This window comes from Callorhinus ursinus, unplaced genomic scaffold (genome assembly GCF_003265705.2).
Source record: "Callorhinus ursinus isolate GAN/ISIS: 27379988/994484 unplaced genomic scaffold, GSC_fseal_2.0 scaffold2, whole genome shotgun sequence".
In the NCBI taxonomy this organism is placed as follows: domain Eukaryota; kingdom Metazoa; phylum Chordata; class Mammalia; order Carnivora; family Otariidae; genus Callorhinus; species Callorhinus ursinus.
The window spans coordinates 3,489,807-3,510,491 of record NW_027397064.1 but is presented as its reverse complement, the minus strand read 5'-3'; the positions used below and the strand labels follow the sequence as shown (position 1 = coordinate 3,510,491).

The 20,685-nt window shown below is 50.6% G+C and overlaps 1 protein-coding gene across 8 annotated transcripts in view; it reads left to right on the top strand.

Annotated features, from left to right (window-relative positions):
• Positions 1 to 20,685, top strand: part of AGAP1 (ArfGAP with GTPase domain, ankyrin repeat and PH domain 1) — a 513,811-nt gene that overhangs the window by 181,350 nt on the left and 311,776 nt on the right. For all 8 annotated transcript variants that reach the window (XM_025889132.2, XM_025889128.2, XM_073876820.1 and 5 more), the window contains exon 3: positions 3,207 to 3,294. In XM_025889132.2, coding sequence (XP_025744917.1) covers positions 3,207 to 3,294 — 88 coding nt within the window. The remainder of the gene's footprint in view (positions 1 to 3,206; positions 3,295 to 20,685) is intronic.

Genomic DNA, 20,685 nt, shown 5'->3' with positions numbered 1-20,685 from the left:
TTCTGCTGGTATTTCAAAAGTGTGTAATTTCCTGGAGTGAATGCTCAGAGGTGTGCGAGGGAGGTGATTCCATTAAAAGGCAGTGTGGATTTGTGTTCCCAAAACATAACCGTCTTGAGGTTTGTGCACACGTGCTGAAGGGTTGGCCCCATCCCATGGACGAACAAACGTGCTTCTGCAGTCGCCGGAGGAAGTTCTGTATATCCTGCCCCTGACCTGCGTGAGGATGGACGGACCCCTGCAGGATGGCCGGCTCTGCTTGGCTCTGGTCAAGGAGCCCCCACTCCTCCCACACCCCCCCCCCCCCGGTGTGCGAGGGCAGGTGGCTCGTCCTCCCTGGCCGCCCCAGTGGGTCCCCCTTCTGCACCGAGAACTTCTCAGTCTCTGCAGAAAGTGCTCCTTTGTTCAGAGCAGCCTCTGTGCTCTCATTGTTTGACACACCACCCCCGAGACAGGTGGCCCCTTAGGTCAGCGCCTTCGGAACCCCTGGCTCTGTGGTACCGATGCAGCAAGTACATGACATAATCGCAAGCCTCAAGTGGACTCTCTATGTGATATTTTGCAACAAATCTTCTGGAATTTGTCAGAGGAGGAATTTCAGCGTTTGCTTTCTTTCAAGAGCGGTGGTACCATGCCTTAGGTTTTCCGAAGTTGTGGCGACACAATCCGTGACCAGTGGCTCTTGGATCGGGACGCTGCTCACAGGCAGCAGGCGCGCAGGGCTGGTATCTGGGCAGACAGAGGAAGCCCCCCTCTATATCCTGCCCGTAGCGGGAGTCTCTGGTCGCAACCCATCTGGGGGTTTTCACTGAATTCGCAACTGGGATTTTTCCTGACAGCCTTGACTTCCTCTTCAGCAGACGGCACCTTGCGCAGGTAAGTGGTGAGGTTTGGACGACAGAGAAATCCGTCTAAAAGGAGAGGGCACTCCTTTCCCCCGTGTGACGGGAGGACGTGAGCAGGGGCCCTGAGGGTTCGCGGCCCACCCAGAGGACGCAGGGCCCGCGGTACGGTGACGGTGACTGCCTGTGGCCACCAGACGTAGGCGGGCCTGTGCGCGATTTTCCGGACCCACTCCCGTGCGTCTCTCCACGAAGCCTGTAGACGGTGACCGGGCTGGATCCGTGCTCTCCTTTTTACACCCAGTAACTCTCATGGATTCCAGTGGAGCTTTATAGCCTCAAGAGCTTTTCCATCCCTTATTTTGTTCCTCCTTAGAGCGGGCTGTTAGTTCCTGCCAGTGTTGCAGATTAGCATAAGGCCCATGGGACGGGACTATATGAAGGTCTGTGAAATGGCCATTCAAACTGTAGCACATGCTTTCCGCCGCCGCCCCCAAGACTGACTGATTTTCTCCTCCTGAAGGGTCAGCTCATTCTTTGCAGAGCACTGGTGTGTAAGGAAGGAATGACTCCCACACACCAGAAAGCACAGACCGAGCAGTGTTTGATTCTGAGCATTTTCCTCCTCAGGAAAGAGAGACTCTAATCTTAATTAAAAATTTAATTCTGTGGCATACTGGTTTGGATTTTCTCAGCATGAAGCTGACAAACAGCAGGTGCCCTTGAGCAAAAGAATAATTAATAGGTAGAAATTCTCAGATTATGGAGGCCCCGGGTAAAAAGAAGACATGAGTCACATCGGGAGGGGAAACATCTTTATCGAGGATCTGCCCACGTCACCTGGCTTTGTGCGCCTCTTTGTACTCGTGCTGGATCGTTCACTCGTTGGCTCGTTTATGGGGCCAGTACTGGTGGGAGGCTGCCCAGGCTGGGGTGACGCTGGAACCCAGAGACAAGGTGACCCAGACCCTTCCCTTCGGGAATTGTCAGCATCACCAACCAGACCAGTATAGCGATGCTGGTAAAATAAAGGTCATGGGACAACGTCATGAGGAGGGCATGGAGGGGGCTTTGAGAAGAGGTGCCCAGTTGAGGCTGTGCATCAAGAAGGCTTCTCAGAGGAGGTGACATCTGAACTGCTTGCTGACCAGGGAGCAGGAATAGTATTTCAGGAAGTGATTGATGAGGAAAGAGCCAGGTGTCTGGAAACAGACAGCAAGGCCTTTCAGGATGAGACAGTTTCCAGGAATCTCTCTGGTACTCTAGGGGTGAAGAGGGAGCCTGTAGGCAGAGAGACCAGCTAACATCTGCCCCCGTGATCCAGTGGACAGCAGGCCACAGGGAAGGTGCTCCTGAGTCCAGGGGCTCCATGACTAGGAAGGGTGAACATCTGAGACGGCTTCCACGTTTCTGGTTTGAGAGGCTGGGTGGGGTGTGGCCGTAGAGATGGATGAGCAAACTGGGGAGAGCGGCGAGGTCTGGGGGTGCTGGGGTTTGAGTACCAGCATGGGTGGTGTGGGGTTTGTGCAGAGAACTTACATAGTTCTCCTGGTGGGGGCTTGGAGAATGAGATTTGGGACCAGTAGCTTACTGGGGGTTGGAGGGATGTGGCCAGGCACACTGGGGGCATGGGAGTCGAGGATCTAGAAGAAACTGGGAGATCTGGAAGGAGCCCATGTGGGCTGAGAGGAAGTTCGAGGACGAAGCCCATGGCAGAAAGTTCGAAGAAAGCGCGGCTTGTCTACAACTTCTGGTGATGGGCTGGGTCAGGAGCAAGAGAAAGGCTACGCTTTGAGAAATGTAGTCCTTGCTGACCTCAGGGGCGGCATCCTTGTAGCTCTTGGACCAACACTTGAGATTGTAAGGGTGGAGCGCGGGACCGGGAGGGCGAGCGTGGCTGAGAGCCTGGCTCAGGTGGGAAGGGGAGGCAGGTTACCGTAGGAGGGGACCTGCATCCTGAGGCAGGGCTCTTGTTTTGTTTTTCTTAAAGAATTGATTTGGGCATGCTTAAATGCAGAGAGGAGAGTTCTGGTGGGGAAGGGAAAGGTAAAAATATGGAGGGGGGGGTCCTTGATGGGCAAGCTGCAAGAGGTCTCAGGAAGAAGGCCACTGTCAGTGTGTGCTGAGACAGCGTTGACGCTCTCGGAGCCCGTGAGACCAGTAAGAACGGGAGGTGGAAAGTGAGAGCTTGGGAACCCCTTTGACTTCGGGAGGAGAATTTAACGAGCCAGGTTTGGGCCTTCCAGCCGATGCTTGGGTATGATCATGCTTCACCTTACCATACATGTTAACCTCTCTCTGTTTGCAGATTGACGAGTAGAGTGATGTAATGATAATGAACGGTCGTCCGATTATGTGTTTCAGGGGATCGTGGGTAATTTGGCCAGCGGCAAGTCGGCCCTGGTGCACCGGTATCTGACCGGCACGTACGTCCAGGAGGAGTCTCCCGAAGGTATGCTGTCTGGCAGGCTGTCTCAAGCTCGAGAGCGTTTAGTTTATTAAATTTTTCTGTAGCATATTCTAAATCATGATGATGATGCATCACATTTCAAGAAAGAGTAAAATACCAAGCAGTAAAAATCCTTAGGTATGTCATTTCTTCCACAGTATTTTTAGCTAACTGATCATATTTACTTTGGCATTTAGAACAGTAGAGTAGAGCCTTGAAATGCTGTTGAATTTATTTCTTATGTAATAGTCCTGGCGTTTCAAATGTCAATCCAGTGTCACCCCCTTTAAATATTACCCGGACATTTCTCGTATCTGGATATTGAGTTTATCCATAACTTGTATGTACTGTTACCTGGTCATGGATCGGAGCCTCTCAAATGACCGCCACCGTATGTTTGAGTATGTTTCCCCGTATATTGTATTATAAACATGTAAGAATCATTTTGCATGAGAGTAAGAGATTTCTTTTGCCATTAGGCTTTTGCTTCAGTTAACATATTCATATTTTATTTTTTGCTTTAAGTGAAATTACGGTAACGGCAGGAAGCCACACAATCCCTGTGTCTTTAATCAATGTAGAGTTCACAGGTGGCTTTCTGAATGATATTTTCTCTCCATATAACCTTTTAAAATCCAATTCTGAGACACTGAATTTCTGGTTCCTTCTTTTTCTTACTGGCTGTTCCATTCTTTGCAGATATGGATGCAGGTAACTATACATTTTCTTCATGGCAGCGCTTGTCTTGTTTGAAGAGAGAGGACAGGCTCAGCTCCGCACTGTAGTGTTCCCTTCCTCCTTGTTCCGTGTGCCATCGATTCGGTTTCATTTTATCCTTTTATTTAAGTTACACATTTCACCCTGTTTTGTCCCTTAGATTTGTCCTTAGCAGTAGTCCTGAGTAGCTTCTCATGTTCCCTGTAACACCTGTTCTAGTATTTAACTCTTGTCCTGGAGACTGTGTAACCATTCAGAAGAGTACGGAAGGCTGGCGTTCTGGGGCTCCCTGGGGGGGGGGGGCCTCTGCCGTCATTCTGCAGAGTTTTGCAACCCTGTCATCAGAACCTCGTGGTGGTCACCTCAGGGAAAGGCCCGCTTTTTCATTATCCATGTGGAGCTGAGGATGTAGGGAGATCAGACTCGGAGGCTCCTAGCTGGGAATCGAAGAGAAGTCCACAGCTATCCAACGGAGAATGAATACAGATGCCGGGAAAGGCACGATCTGGAGAGGGGCGGAGGGAGAGAAGCTTCTGGGTCTTTCTGACTTCTTCCCTGGGATCTGTGCCTGGGCTGTGCTGGTGTCGCGTTTGTTCCTTGGTGTCTGAGTGTGGATTTTAGCCATTAGTCGTTTTGATTCCACTAAGGGAGCCAGAGCTGGAGCTTTTTTCCTGGGCTTTCTGCATCTTTGTTGGGGTTAGGTATTGTTGATGACACCAGATGCTGAGGGGTGGGCTAACCTGACTTCACATGATCACCTCTTCGAGGGAATCTGCCCACACTCTCCTTACATGCCCCGATTCCATTCAGGGGTCGCTGGTGATACGGTCTGGGCCCCTGGTTTTGCTGCCAGTGCGCCAGCTTCTCCCGAGTTTGGTTCAGTGGCCAGTGCGGTCAGTGCGAGAGCCCCTGAGTCACGGACGCCGGTCCTTTCCCCATGTAGTGCTGTTTTGTCATTACTGGGGCTTTTGCTGTTTTCTCATGTCCTATTTTTGGTCTGTTCCATCACATTTGGGGTTGTGGTTTCTTTGCAAGGGACTCTTATATTTTGATGAGCATGAAGGCATTTTTCTCTAATGTTCATATTTCAGGTAAAAATTATACTCAGTGGGGTGACTTAAACTGTGGTCTCTAATGAACCCCTTCTTTGATTGTTTAACACATTTTGCCCTACTGAAATTTCATGGCATTGCATACAGCTTTAAAAATACCCCGTAGGGTAGAAGCATGCATGAGGACACCAACGGACATCCCTTTCCTCATCTGCAATCCATCCCCCACAGTGGGGCTCGTGCCCAAGGTGTCCTGGATCAGGGAAAAGACTCCATGATCTTTTCTCTCGACTTCCAGGGACCCAGGCCGCCCACCTGTCCTCTCATGTGTGACTCAGGTCAAGGGTGGGGCCCCCAGGTGCTCCTGAGTGGACATGCATCAGGGCCTCTGGCTGCAGAATGAACTGTGGGCGGGTGCCGCCGTGTGCCTGGAAACCCCACAGCCCCCCTGAATCTTCGTTTCCCAGGGGCTGTCTGCTTGTGCCTTTCTGGAACCAGGCAGGTGGCCACATCCTTGCCTCATAGGGAGGCCCGGGGAACTGACTGCCCCTTCCTGTCCCCTGGCCTGGGTGAGTCTCATAGCAGCAGGAGAATCAGGTTGTTTCAGAAAGGACCTGATTGAGGAAAGCCTCGATCTCTCACTGCCCCTACTGGAGTTCTTTCTGGACCTGGAATTCTGCCAGGGAGCCTGTAGCTGGAAAGTGATCTTGGTTGTTGTCGAATGTGTTAATAACATCAACTGATTACGTGTGCTTACTTCACTGGGAACCTTTCCATTCAGACTGTTCTGGAGTTGGGATGTACCAAAACATAGCCCAGGTTTGCAGAGAGCGGCGGAGCCATGGAATCTCATCCCATGCATGCAGACGGCTGATGAAGCTGATCGTAGCTCAGCCCCACCCGCGACAACTTGCAGAGACAGAGGGTCAGATTAGGGGCCAGTGAGCTGATGACGGGCGTCTCCAGCACCACCCTGGGGGGGGAGTGCACGTCCAGTGAGCTGTGGGGCTCTCCATTTGTAACTCATCCTCCTTTCCTCCTACACCTGCTGGAGAGACCGGCTGCCCCCAGCCGCACGTGGCAGTGACTTCAGGCTCCGGCTCGCTGCTGCTGGTGGCCATGAGATCGGCCAGTGCACACGGTTTGCTAGAGCTCTCCTGCCCTCACAGGGCTGTTCCTTGATTTCCTTAACATGTAAATGTCCCTTAGCGCCACTCTGACCCGCCGCGGGATCTTCCCGTTGCTGGCCGTTTACGGTGGAGAAGGCCTTCTGTTTTCAGGAGAGTTCTCTCTGTCGGAAACTGGCGCGGGATGATCCGGACTTTTGCCGGAATGTACTTTTCATCAGATGGATTGTAGCTGGGTCTCTGAGGAGAACAGCTGTTGTGTTTGAGCCGGGTGATACGTTCTCATGGATTTTCTTAGAGCAAAGAGAGTTGACAAACACGATTTCAGTAATTTTAAAGATGCAGTTTAAGTGAGGGATTGATTTCAATATTATGTGTGTTTTTTAATGAGTAACTTAGCAATGCAAAAGTGGGTAACGCAGCGGGGAACCAGTGATCCCATCAGAGTCATCCAGGGAGTGAAGTTTTTGTGCAGGCAAATACCCGTTTAGTCATGCGCGCGTGTGTGTGTGCGTGTCTGAGTCCTAGGGCCGTCATAACAAATGACCGAAAACTGCGTGGCTTCACTCCCCAGAGCCTTACTGCCCCTGTGCTGGAGACCCAAAGTCCGAGATGACGGTGTCGATGGGGTTAGTTCTTCCTGCAGGCTCTGAGCACGGGTCTGTCCCAAGCCTCTGTCCTCACACAGCTCTCTTCCAGGGGCTTCGTTTCCGAGTCCAGATTGCACTCTTCTCAGGGGGACGGCAGGCCCTGGACTTAGGGCCCACCCTGCTCTTGTCTGGCCTCATGTTCGTCACATTTGCAAAGACCCTGTGTCCAGATGAGGTCACGTCACGGGTGTTAGGGGCTGGGACTTGAACATCTCTGCCACGGGAGGGAACCCCCCCCACCAGCGACCTTCCGTGTGTTTCGCACACGTGGTGTTCCAGCAGGAGCTGCACGTAGCACAGTTGTCCTGTTCCCTGTGGGGGGGCGGGAGGAGCATGAGCTGCCCCCACTCTCCCTGGAGGTGGATGCGTCCACCTCATGTGCGTGCTTCACACCCACTGTGCGCCGCATCTTCCCCACCACGGACCCCACGGGGCCGCCGCTCGGGTTTTCACTCTCTCCCCTCAAAATTAAGAGAAAGGAAAGGAGACTTGGCTGCTTGGTGTCCAGGGGAACTTGACAGACACCTGTCCCAAGCCGCTGTACCCCTCGAGGACTGGGAGGTTGTGGCTTGTGGTGTCCTCGAGGGACTTTGAACTTTAGAAACGGGGCCATTGCTCTGGGACCTTGTCTCCATGATGTCCTCGCATTACTCTTCTCTCTTGTGCCGTGGGCCCTGCTGAACTGTGGAGACAGTTCGTGCGGAAGGATCTGGAGCCTGCAGAAGCTCCCACCCAGGAGCAGCCATGTTGGTGGTGCAGGACAAGGGGCCCACGGGCTCTTCAAGATGAGACTCAGCTGTCCTGTGGATCGAGTGGAAGATTTTAAGGTCGGTAGAGACAAGCTTAAGAATGTCCATGGACCCTCCCTCCTGTGATTATAAAATTAACTGATCTTAGCTACCTTTTCAAGGAACCGTGGGAACCAAAATGGGGTGAAAGGTGCCAGGGTGCCCCGGTCCTGGTGGCCGCTGCCCCATGTGGCTAGAGAATTCTGTGGTCGCCGCTCCTGGCAGGAGCCGGTGCCTGCTGGCGGTAAGGTCCCTGCAAGCTGGCTGTCGTTCCCCGCCCCCCCTCCCCCCCCGTTCTTGCCCTCAGTGCTCTGCCAGCAGCGGTTTCCCAGCAGATGTGTCTGTCTCAGGGCAGGAGATACGTTCTCAGGAGTGCAAGGATCTGAAATATTTTTTTAATGAATGTTTGCTTAGTTGCTTAGAAACAAACCATGTGGTAAACACTTAGCCATATTTTCTGGGACACATGAAATGCATTTAAGCTGTCAGCCCCCGAAACCCTTTCCAAATCAAATAAACTAAAAAAATTTTTGTAAGCTACCACTGCTCAACAGATGTTTGGGCTTATTTCTAAACACGTCTTCTTGTGCTGTTTAAAGTCCCAATGAAAAGAATCTGTAAACTCTAATAAAAATTGAGTAGTTTTGAAATCCAGCCATTTAAATGTTTTAACATAATTTTGCCATGTTACTTGTAACTGAGTGATTATGAGCACATGATAATTTTTTAATGAGGATTATCTGTAAACCTTGAGATTACGAGCAGCCTGCTGGTAGGTTGGTTTAATAGATCAGGCACAAGGCAGGTCTTTTTCACGTTCTCGAATCATTCCAAGCCCGCCTCTGGCCATGGAAGTATCACTGACCTCTCGCTTTCTTCCACCTGCGCTTAACTCTGCCCTCTCGCACGGAAGCCATGCTGAGGGCCAGGTGATGTTGTCCAGAATAGGAGAAGGATCCTGAAATTATCCCTAGAGCCACAAAGAAACCGTAAAAGAGAAGCACGTTCTACTTGGTTTTGAACTAGAAAAAGAAGGCTGTAAAATAAGAATGAGGAGGCCGTCGTGTTTTTGGCATTGACAGCGCTGGCAGGACAAAGTGTGTTTTCGAGTGGGTCGTTTGGAACTCAGAACACATCTTCCCATGTTGTAATAATTAAGTCGACAAGAAATCAAGTGCATCCTGAGAGCTGGGCACCTTCCAGAGAGAAGAGCCTTCTGTTGAGGTAACTCTAATGCAAGGCATTGCCCCTGGCTGAAGGAGGCTCTGTGAGCACTCGGAGGGGGGCCGGGATGAGGGCCGGGATGAGGGCCGGGAAGAGCTCCAGGGTCCCCCGCAGCCCATGAGTGCTCACTTAGGCCATGTGACGCGGAGCCCCCAAATAACACGATGCACTCTGTTGACACAGCTGGCGCTTTCCCGAGACCTCTCAGGACATCACATGTTGCTACAAAACCATTTCTTTACTAGGAAAAAGGAGATGAGCATCCAGAAAAGTTTCACCTTTGCAATTACAGATCATTTTTTCCTAGTGAAATCTTAATACCAAAGGTGTTTTTTAGAGCTTTAAATGCATGACCTCTGTATTGCAGATGAAAAAGTAGTCATTGGATCCCTCAAAGCTGAACCCCCTCTGGGGTGAAAGCTCCCATTCTGGCCCATTGCCTCTGGCCTTGATTCTGCCATCTTGCTGGCAGCTGGCTCCCTTCCCAGGCAGTCTGAATGGCAGCACAACTGTCCACTACTGGCCCAGGCAGCGGCCTGCTCTGATCTGGAAACCACAGGGTGCACATTCATTGTATCAGCCTAGACCCTACATGATCATCACCTTCAAGGAGCTTACGTAGAAGAGCAGGGATTTATTGACTCGTGTACTGGGAGCAGCTAAGGGGATGGATTTCGCTCTAGAAAACCCTGCTGATCCATGTAAGCTCATGAGGAATGGTCTGTCCCACTTCTTGCCCCAGTGGGCTTCATGCTCAGCTAGGTCTCCCCAGTGGGTGGCAGGCGCCTCATCGGTGGCCTCATGACCGTGTGATCCTTAGTGTTCCCAGGAGATGGGGAGGAGAGTTGGCTCCTTGTCTCAGTAGCTCCAGCAGAAGATCAGACACCCGTGGTTGCCTGGCTGGAGTCCCGTGCTTTTCTGTGTGGTCACCAACGGGGGCTCATAATGCAGAGCTCTTCCCTGACTCACAGGTCTGCTGTCTGGCTTCGCGCCGTGAGGACCTGCCCTAGCAGGTGCCCTGGGCACTGTTTGAACTCACCCTGTGCTACCACTGCCAAATCTGACTTCGGGCCCACTGTGGCTGTGGACCTCAGGCTTTTCAGGCATTTTCTCCTGCTTGATTTTCAAGGGCAGCAAACTTTGGAATGTTTATGCATTTGTTTGGATCTTAAGGTGTCAGCTCACAACGCTGTTTTTCTGGATCCCCCTCCCCACTGTTGTCTTAACTCAGCACCGCTCCCTCCCCCTCAGTCTGTTTTACTGGTCCTGGGAAGTGGGAGACATCTGATGCTGGTAACCATGCCTTCGCTAAGATGATCTGACCACCGGGGTTGAGAGGTTTTCTGTGGAAGGCAGCACAGAAAAGGAGAAATACTGAGCTGAGGCCAGCCTTGGGGTGAAGAGAGGGTGAGGGGCATGCTATGTCTGGTGCAGAGAAGAGGCTTCGGGGGTTAGGAGAAGCTCCCTGCGTGGCTGTGGGTCAGGGTGGAGAGACTGACATTCCAGAGGAGGCTGGGTATGAGTTTGAATGGATGGAGCTCACATTGCAGTTACGGCTGATGAGAGATGGAGCGGTCGACATTGTCTGAAGAAAATGTGACATCCCGTGAGACCATGCTTGCTTGACCTTAGAACTCCCAAGGGCGAGCTCCCCTTTGGGGTCATGGCCAGCTCCAAGGACCAGGACATAGTGACGAGGGAGGTAAAAGTTAGCGGCAGTGAAATAGGCCAAGTGCCAAAACTACGTGGGAGAATCTGGGTAAAGTGAGAGTGTCCTTGCACGCCCCTCCAGGTCATGTGACCGTACAGGAGTCTGGTGCCTCCAGCTGGAGGGCGGGGCATCAGCAGGAACCAGCCACACACGGGGAGGATGATGGCCCGATTGTGTGTGTGTGTGCGTGCGCACTTGCACACACGCGCGCACACACACGTATGCACGCATGTAGAGCTACCAGTGGCCCACTGCAGGTGACAGTTTCATATGGTCCAAATGAATTCTTGGATGATTGACCCAGGCCAGAAGTGGAAACCAGAGTCAACCTCAGTGTCATGTTTTGTGCATCCTGAGCGGCTTCCTGGAGGCAGCGTGTTGGGAGGCCTGAGGCAGGATCTAGTGCAGGCGGAATACGAAGCGTGGTGAGTAGGCGGCAGCTGCTCTGGGTCTGAAGGCGGCTTGCGTTCTGTTCACGCAGCCCCGAGGAACAGCGTGCCTGGCTGGCATTTGTGACCCTTTCCTGAGCCCCATTTTTTCAAAGCTGTTTTGCTTATTTTAAAAAACACCATCAGAGACAAAAGAAGAAAATAGCACTTGCTCTTTGAGGGCCACTCCAGTAGTGGATGGCGTGGAGAGAGTGGAGTGGGGGACTTGGTGCCCAGACCGCCCTGCATTGCTCTTGCCTCTATGCTCCAGGGGGCGGGGAGCGGGTTCAGGCTGAGTGAAGGGAGGAGGCTTGGCGCCTGGACCAGCGTCGGGGCTTGGGGAAGAACTGTCCGGACCCAGGTGCCCGGTAACCACGTAGCCTGGCAGGGGGTCAGGCCGGTTGCTCTGTGCGTCTTCCCTTGCGGCCCAGGAAAGAAAGAGGCCCCCTGGGCGGGGAGGAGGGCTAACGTAGACACGTTCTGATGGGAGTCAGTGGTCTGGCCTCTTGACAGGCCATTACGGGAGCCTGGCTTTGGAGAGGGATGTGGGGGCAAGGAGGAGGAGTCCTCGGACAACCTCTGGAGGTTGGAACAGATTCCATCCCGATGGAAGGAACTGCAGGAAGCCGTTGACCTCTGAGCCCTCTGCAGCCCCGTCAGGAGTGCTGGCTGCTCATTAGTTCTGAGAAGCACCAGCCGCAGGGTGTGTCTGTGCTGTCTGGGCCCTGTGCCCTGGTGTGCTCTCCAGCTTGGGCAGGCGCCCGCTGTGCGCCAGGGACTGATGCAAGCTGATCTTACTCCAGAATGTTCCAGATGCAGGAGCTTCCTGGGCCTTGTGCAGGGCCAGGTTCAGCTGGAGAGGCAGTGACACCCCCCCCACCCCCGCCGTGAGGACACCCCAGTGCTTTGCAGGCGTGGTGCTCTCCAGCTCAGAGTCCGCACTAGCCTCAGGTGTTCTCACAGACCAGAGCTCCCCCCAGGGGATGGGGACACAGGCCTGGAGACAAGAGCTGGATTCCTTCCATTAAAACAAATACACTGTTCCACAAGACTGGAACAGTTACAGCCAGTCTCCAGAGAGAAGGTGGAAAACAGCCATCTGAACCGAGTGTGCAGGCATCGGCATGAGAAATGTCAAAGGGGAGACTGGCTCCAGCCGTGCTAGCCCTGCCTGGGCTGGGACTGCCCATGAGCTGGAAAAGGCACTGCATTTTTAAACGTTTGTAAAAATAAATAAACCAACAAACAGCAACCCAGCAGAAAAGAATACAGGCCACAATGCCTAAACTATTTATTATCTGGCCCTTTAGTGACAATTTGCGGACCCCTACGCTCCGTGTGTGGAAACATCAGCTCATTAAAATGTGTAGGATTTCTTGGTGTCTCCGTAGGGTTGGATCTAACTAACAGTGAGCAGCGTTTTTTAATTTCTCGAAGCATATTCCTGCTTATATTCAGGGAATAGCGAGTGAGCAGTTATTTTATTATCGTTATTACTATTTTTGAGAGTGCGGGTGAGAGCGAGTTGGGGCAGAGAAGTGGAGGGAGAGAGAGAATCTCAAGCACACTCCAGGCTCAGTGTGCAGCCCGACGTGGGACTCAATTCCATGACCCTGACATCGTGACCTAGGCTCAAATCAAGAGTTGGACGCTTAACCCAACTGAGCCACCCAGGTGCCCCGTGAGTGAGCAATGCTGAAAGCCGTTACTTTTCCATATGTGATTCTAGGATTGTGTATTTAAAAAGAGTTTATGCGACAGATTATTTTTTTAACGGAAAGTTATTTTCATACGGATCACACTAGTGGAGAACGAAGAGACCATTTGCCAGCGTGCTAGTAGCTGAATAACCCAGCATCCAACTTCTGTTTGGTGCTTGCTGACGCGCTCCCGCTCTGACGCTCTGGCCCTCGACACCAGGGCTAGGCCACACGTAGTGTCACTGGTCAAGGAAGCCTTGTTTAAATATTCTGGGTGAGGAGCTAGGTTCTTGTGCCCCAATTTGCAAAGTTCTTTGTAAGTTTACCTTTTTTTCTGAGGCTTAAAATAAATGTGCAGAATATTCAAAATAAAACAACTATAAGTGTATTTCCCCCCAAAGAAACAAATGTCTAAGACTGAAATATATTTCATTAAGTTCACCACACAAGCTATTTCAGGGACGGCAGTAGATGCTGGAATGTTCAAGTACAACCACAGCGGTGGGCATTGGAACATTTTCAATAAACAGTTTACTGTTTGGTTATAAATCAGATTTTACTGAGCAGAGGCCATCATTATATAGGACTGTTTTCTCTAGAATGCACATTCAGGACCGCACCCCCCAACCCCCCGCCCCACCCGCTCAGCGGATTCTGGGGGCAGGGTCTGCACCTGCTTATGGTGCCTCCCCCCCCCCCCGATCCAGCACCAGGCCTGTCTCTTCTTGTCTGTTTCCTGTCCTGCCTGCCGCCCTTGAAAACAAGCTGCATTAGGGCAGGGCTTCTGCCTCGTGCCCTCTGTTCCCAGCACAGCACTGTGCACGGCACGTGGCAGGGCTTGCTAAACATGTGAGTGGAGATTCAGAAGACCATGATGGGGTGGACCCCCTGCGCCAAATTGGCAGGAAGCCCTTGGGCAAGGCTCACACACAACAACACTCTTGTCTGCTGCTGTAAGAACCGAACGGTGTCACCGGACTGCAGATCAGAACCATTCTATCCCTTTGCTCAGGTGGAGGCCTGGCTGGAGCTTAGGCACAACCTCAGGCTTAGGCAAGCATGGAGAAACTGGTAGCGGAGATTTGGAGAATCTTCTCTGTGGAGCAGTTTAAAGAAGCCCTGTCGAAGACTTGCTATTTTATGAGCTGTTTTGACTTGTTCTCCTGGATCTTCCAGAATGTGTGGAATTAGGACCAAGTATTAGGCAAAGTCTTGCTGTCTGGTTGTGTCCTCCTAGGTGCGCTCCCATGTCACTGCGTTTGCAGGTTGAGACTCTCCCTCTAAGTGTGACTTTGCATTTGGAAATCGCTAAGTCGTCATTGTGACGTAGCAACTACTAGCTGATTTCTGCCAGGCGCTTGTGACGTTTAAGGACTCGACGGGGAGCTGATGTGGGCTGGCCTCCTGTCCCCTCACCTTGGCCACTTGAGTCAGGTGCTCTGATTACCTGAGTTTTCACATGAGGAAATGAAGGCACCAGGAGGAATGGGCACCACTCGAGGTATGGGCCTGAGGTTGACCTTGGCAGGTGTGAACCCGGGGTTGACCTTGGTGGGTGGCGTTGCGTCTCTTCCCCTTCGCTGCTGCCTGGAAGCACCACCACCCAGCATCACAACTTGACAGACCGTCAGCTGGGCTCCGGGCACTTGGAAGGACCTTGGGCCACCGTGCAGCCTCAGGACTGGGCTCTGCCGTCCACTGCAGGCCCCCTGGAACAGCTGCCAAGTTATTGGGGAAAATATTGAGTTCTGTGGAGGAGTGGAAGTGAGCTTTGGGGCTTTGGGTTCTAGCTTCCCAAAACAGCATTGCAGGAAAATCCCGAGCGTGTAGAACCAGGGCAGACCCAGCAGGGCTGGGGGCTGGAGGAAGCCTTGGCTCATGATCCCAGAGGTGGGCCCCACTGTGAGAGGCCTGGGTGGTCAGCATGGCACCTGCAGCGTGAGGCGAGGGCAGGCCGGTGGGAAGCCGTTCGCAAGCAGAGGTCTCTTTCCAGATGGCGTTCCCCTTATTTCAGGGTGGAGCCCTGGACACCTTTGGGCTCTGTGGCCTCCCAGCCTGCCTTCTGGAGTTGATGACAATGCAGAGCATATGTTATTCTTTGTGGTAGCTGAGCTTCTGCAGCTCTAATTACAGACAACTTTTGGGGGGATAATAGTATTTGACAGCAATTTTAGATAGTGTTTTTTTGGGGGGTGGGGGAAACTCATAAAACTTAATGAGAGTGATATTGGGTCTGTCACTGGATGTTGAAAATTGGAGATTGGCCTGGATAAACCCCCTACACACCTGCACAGAGTTGCTGTGTTTATTTTAGTCTTAAAAAGAGATGATTTGGAGGAGCGAACTCTCAGTAGGTTTTATGTATTAAACTACTGGTTTGCATATTCCTCGAAGCTCTTGGAAGCTAAGATGTGAAGAAATAGTCACTGTTGAGCAACAAACCAGTTCCTCCGACGTTTCGTTTTCCAGCTTCTGTTTGAGCAGCAATACCCTCTGGGCATCACGGTGCTCTCCACGGGTAATACTTGCTGCTCCTTGCTGCTCCGGACAGGCAGCCATGAAGCCCTTCTTGGGAACACAAAGGGCCTGAGGCTCTCGGGTTCCAGTGGTATGTCCGCCTTTCCGTCCACCTGGTTTGGGTTTTGTTGGCTTGATGTCAAGAAAGCCTGAGCTGCACGAGTGACACTTTAAAAAAAATATGGATCAACCTGTTTGCTCTTTCAAGGTACCTAGCCACTAAATAGATGCACAAGTATGGACGTAAAAAGAAAGGCTGGACTTTCATAATGCCCGTGTTGAATTAATGAAAGCAGCTGCTCTCCTCCTGTGGAATTGTTTAGATAGGGCCCCCCTGAGTCATGATAAGCACTAAACGCACCATGACACATCCCTGAGTCAGCTGGGGACTGATTACTGTTCCAACTGACAACACACACAAATCTGTCCCCACACCTGTGCCTGGCTTGTCGGCCGTGAGAACATGGGACACGTCCTGTAGCAAGGTGCTTGTCTGGACAGATTTCAGGTGCAGACACTTGCAGGACAAGGATTTTAAAAGGCCAGGTTCAAAGCTGCCACTCTGCTAACATTCCAAAAGGTGGGTTTCTGCGTTAAGTAGGTGTTTACCCGACACAGCCAAATCCACACGTTCTTGGTCTCGCTTGGTGCATCACATACTTGGTTCATTGTTAACTATGATTCACTTCCAAAACCAGTTATCCATATTTTAAAATGCTTAAATCAACCATTTTTTAAATTTTTTAAGAAATTAACGTATAATGTATTATTTGTTTCAGGGGTACAGGTCTGTGATTCATCAGTCTTACACAAAAATCAACCATTTTTAAAAGTCTTGAAACCTTGCTGGAGAAAAGTTCTTTTGAGTAGCTTCGAAACCCTGCTGCTTGATAAGAAACCCCGCCTTTGCTGGCAGGAGCAGTTTCCACCAGTGCCTCTGTTTTCTCTTCTTTAAAATGATGTTAAGAGTCTGTGTCACTTTTTCCTGGAACGTTGTGCAGTCTTGTGGATCTGCAGATGTAGATCTCTCTGGATTTCTGGAAAACTCCTTTGTTACTTTATCTCTCAAGAGTCTTGTAGTCCTTTGGGGGAGTTTGTTGCCAGTGACCCCATTTACTCTTCTGTCAGGTTGGTCTGTCATCCTGTCCGATAATTTCTGCCTCGGGTTTATCTCGTCTTTCTGATCTCACCAGCTGTTTATTTCAAGCTGTCCCTCTGTGTCAGACTCTCAGCTCGGAGCACTGTCTCTTCTGTACCTTGTTTTACAAATTTTACTCATTTGTTCCAAAATGTCGCTTTGGTTCTCCTTTCTAGGGGTTTCCACTTCATCTCCTATTTGAGATTCTCATCCCTGGCATTCCTGTTGTTTGGAAAGCCTGTTCTTAAATTGCGTTAGAAAGGGAAGCGATTGTAAGGGATTTCCTTGTGCTTTTTGAGTTTTGCTTTCTTCTCTGTTGGCTCCTGTGTTTTGCACGCTCCCTTCCTCCTTCCTGTCTCCCTCCCTGCCTCCTCCTGTAGCTTCGGTGCATGGTGTCCTTACCATTTCTCCATACCGTACCTCCTCTTTGGGCATCTACCCACACCTTCTCTCTGCCGAGACTGGGGCTGTCCTGACGCTGCTCTGGGGTCCCTGCAGGGTCAGCCACCGACACTGGCTGGGGCCACCGAGAAGGCTCCTCTCGCTCACCCCAAGTCAGGTGCGGGGTGTGGAGCACCCCCTGTCATCTGGTTTCCTGTGGTAGGTGATAACCCCAGTCTTGAGTATCCTGGAGCAGAGGGCTGGACCGCTCTGCTTGCATTGCCTTTCTCCAGACCTGTCATGCATGCAGATCCCCTGCAGGGAAGTGCTTGGGCCACGGGACCAGAGGTTGGATGTTACTTTCCTGGAGAGTTACAGTATAAATGCATCATCATGCCCTACCCATCCCTCTCCTCCGCCCTCTGAAGGAACCGCCCCCAAACCACAGGGATCTGCTCTTTGTCACAGGCTGGGGCTCTGCTTTTCCTGTGACTTCACAAATGTCCAAGTATGGGGTTCCCTTCACTTATGGGGGGGTTGGAATACATATTGTCATTCCCCAGCCCCGGCCCCCCCCCCCCCCGCCACATTCTGGCATTTTCTTTGCCTCCGGAGGGTCGAGGATAAGGTTACCCTGTCTCTCTCCCATTTTCCATTTTTCCCTCCACCCTTTTGGGGTTGTTGTTAACCCCGGGGGGTGGGGGGTGCAGTTAGGGGCCCTGCCCAGTCTTGGGTCTTCTTTTTATCCGAAGACCACTGTTTTTGAGGTTTTAGTCTGCAAAGCTTCACCCCTTTTCTCAGTGAACGATGAATTTTCTTTCTCCTGCTGTTTACTTCCCCCCCCTTTGTTTTATTAGGAATAAAGGAAAGGAAATTCAATTATAGTGCAGTCAAATATGCCATCTTAACCTGGAACTTTGACTTCTGTCTCTGTCTTCCTTTGTTATTTTACTTAGATCTGGGTGAAGTGAACTCATTAGGGACCATGGGCTGCCTGAGGAAATAACGTGTTGAACATTCATCTTACCCAAGTCGTAACCCTGAGTGCTTCGCCCGTGGAAGCGCTTAGTGGTCACTGCGCATTAACCCTCACTGCTGGTACATTTTCATAGTCGTTACTGTTTTGGTTTTTTGTTTTTTTTTTTTTAAACAATGTAAGCTTAAAAAAAAATTGGCAGAGGAAATGAAATCTGACTCCGTAAAATTTTGTAAACTAATACATTACCGATGAGACTTTTTTCCCAGTGAAAAAATAATATGTGGTCCAAAATTCCTTTTAAATGTCACAATACAAAACTTCTCCAAAACCTCCTTATTAATAAGTTACTGACTTCGGTATTTTCATCAGACTTAAAAGGGCAAGACTCAAAAGTTTCTGGCACATTGACGATTAAGTTTTTTATATTTTCCTAGGGAAAATGAATTCATAGTCTTTTTCAGTGTATCCTTCTCATTCCACTTGTCTTAAATAATTAGGAAACTAACATTTGCAGATATTCTGTTTTATCTTGGGGCTGTATGGAGAAGAACATTTCAGGCAAATGTTAAAAAGGTCTTCATGACCAAGAATGTCTGTGCAGGGAGCACAGGAGACCCAGTCCCTGATGTGCGTCCTCGCTGAGCCACGGCTCTTGATCGCTGATGGGTCCCGAGGCCAGCTTGCCCCCACGGGAAGCACCGAGCCCAGCCACAGCCTCATCAGTTGCTATGACAATGCCCCCCCCTTATGGAAAAGGGAAATAACATGCTGTACAAATGCAAATTGAAACTCACAAATAATTTTCATCCTTTGCTAAAGCATGAATAACAGTAAAGATGAAAATCCACAGTTTAAAAAAAAAAGGAAACAACGTGATAAGCAGGTTTCTTTTCTTTTTAGTGATGATTTTGGAGCTGTGAGCAGAGCAAGGAAGAGGCTGGCCCCCTGTGTTCTCGATCGGCCCCATGGGTGCTGGGAACTTCCATGAAGGCTGCGAGGCTCATCTGTGGACAGGGCGGTGTCTTGTGGCCCTGTCCCAGCAGAATCCCCTGCCAGAGAGAGGAGGACAGGGGTCTGTGGGCACATCTGGGTTTGGGTCTCCTTCCTGCAGTGTGCTGGCCTGGGGGGTCTCGGTCAGCATCTGACCTTCCTTTCCTCCCCAGGAGATGGGGATGTCGGTAACAATGTTCACTTCACCAGCTGTCCTGAGCAACAGCGGAGAGCATGTGGGAAGGGAAACACTTTGTGGACTCTCGAGTGTTCTAGGTCTCTGTTATTAGCATCACTTTCTCTTGCTCAGAGAACTGTTAACAATACGTTAATAGCTTTCAGTCCAATTAGTCGAAGTGATAGAAACAGAAATGTCAAACATCTGTTCCAGTGTTCACTCCCAAGAAGGCTTTTTTTAATAGGAAAATTCACTGTGCTCTTTTTCCCCCCTTAAAGCAGAATGACAACACAGATGAGCGCTTACACCTCTGTGTGGGGCTCACCCTCCACGGAGGATCGAGCCCACTAACTGTGAGCTAAATATGAGAAGGAACCCAGTTGTTTTACTTACCCCAGCATCCCAAATTTGAACTGGTTCCCAGGAATGAGACCGGGACTCAGGAGAGTAACCTCGAAACCTTTCGAGTGTTTTATTACGGTTGGATGGTAAGAGATGTCTTCAAGTCTTTCTGAAAGATGTTCAGAAACCAGAATGGCTCTGTCCTTCCCGGTGTGCCATTCACAACACCTGCACGTCAGCATCCCTGTTCTCGGTAGGAGCATCCAGGTCCACCTCTTACCCGTTTGTGGGAGAAGTGAAGACCTTGACTCCCTTCAGAATGCAAGCTCAAGGGCACACGAAGGTCAACAGGGAAGTTTTCTGGGAAGCCTGAAAACTTGCCTTTGGGCGAACCAGAAATTGCACGTGAGGCTGAGTTTAGGCAAGTGGGGCAGCCCATCTGTCTGTTTTCTGAATGCTGAATGGGGTGCTGTTTCCCTCTGCTGGCCTCACCGCATCTTTGGAAGGAATCAACGTAAGGAAAGAGGGACATCTGTTTTCCGTTCCCACAGGGATGTCATCCCAGGTTCGGGGCCCTGGTTCTGGGGTCGAGCCAGCGGGCCAGCAGCCACGTGTGGGCTCCGTGGCCCCGGGGTCTACACACCCCTGCTTGCCATGCCCACCGCACACCTGTACATAGGTGTGCTGGGCCATCCCATGCTGACTGTTTCCAAGTTGAGGTCAGCTTTGGGGACACTTTCTAGAAGTAAAATCATCCCAGAAGTAATTTAATATTATGTAATAATATTTGGCTGAGAATGTTGAACACCATTCATGTAACAAGTTTACAGCGTTGGCCACGGGGAAGGCTGGGCATTGTGTGCTAGGAACACAAAGCTGGGTAGAGCTGCAGGAAAATAATTGGAAATTGGATTATAAAATCGGCATCAAAAAACCCTACGTGAAAAGTGCAGTTGGATGCAGCGTTTGGTGGTGTCCTCTTAAATTTAAGGTAGGCAAAGATCTAATGCTTGGGATGGGCTGGGGTGTTTGCATTGAAGTAACAAGAGCTATGGCCCCCACTGAAGCCAGAGCAGCTTGGTTCCTCACAGGCTTTCCTCCCAAGGCTCTCCCCTTTGTGTTTCTAAACTGTAGAAAACGAGTTTTAAAGTCTTATTTTATTTTACGTGCCAGGCCACGTTTCTCCCAGTACCCGGTGGCCACATTCCAGGGGAGCCTGACAGCGGTCAGTAAGAGTTTATTTATATATAACATTTATTAATCATGTTCTTTCTTCTCACATCCTGGTGCTTTAGCACCTGGCCGAATTTTATCTAATTATTAAATCTCTGGGCTCAAGGCAAATGCATAAGAGTATTTAATGTTTTTCCCTGATGTATGTATTACCAGAAAAATCACATAAGCCAATTACAGGTGTCTAGTATTTGTAATTGTAAGATATTAAAAAGACATGGTAATTATATATCTTGAGG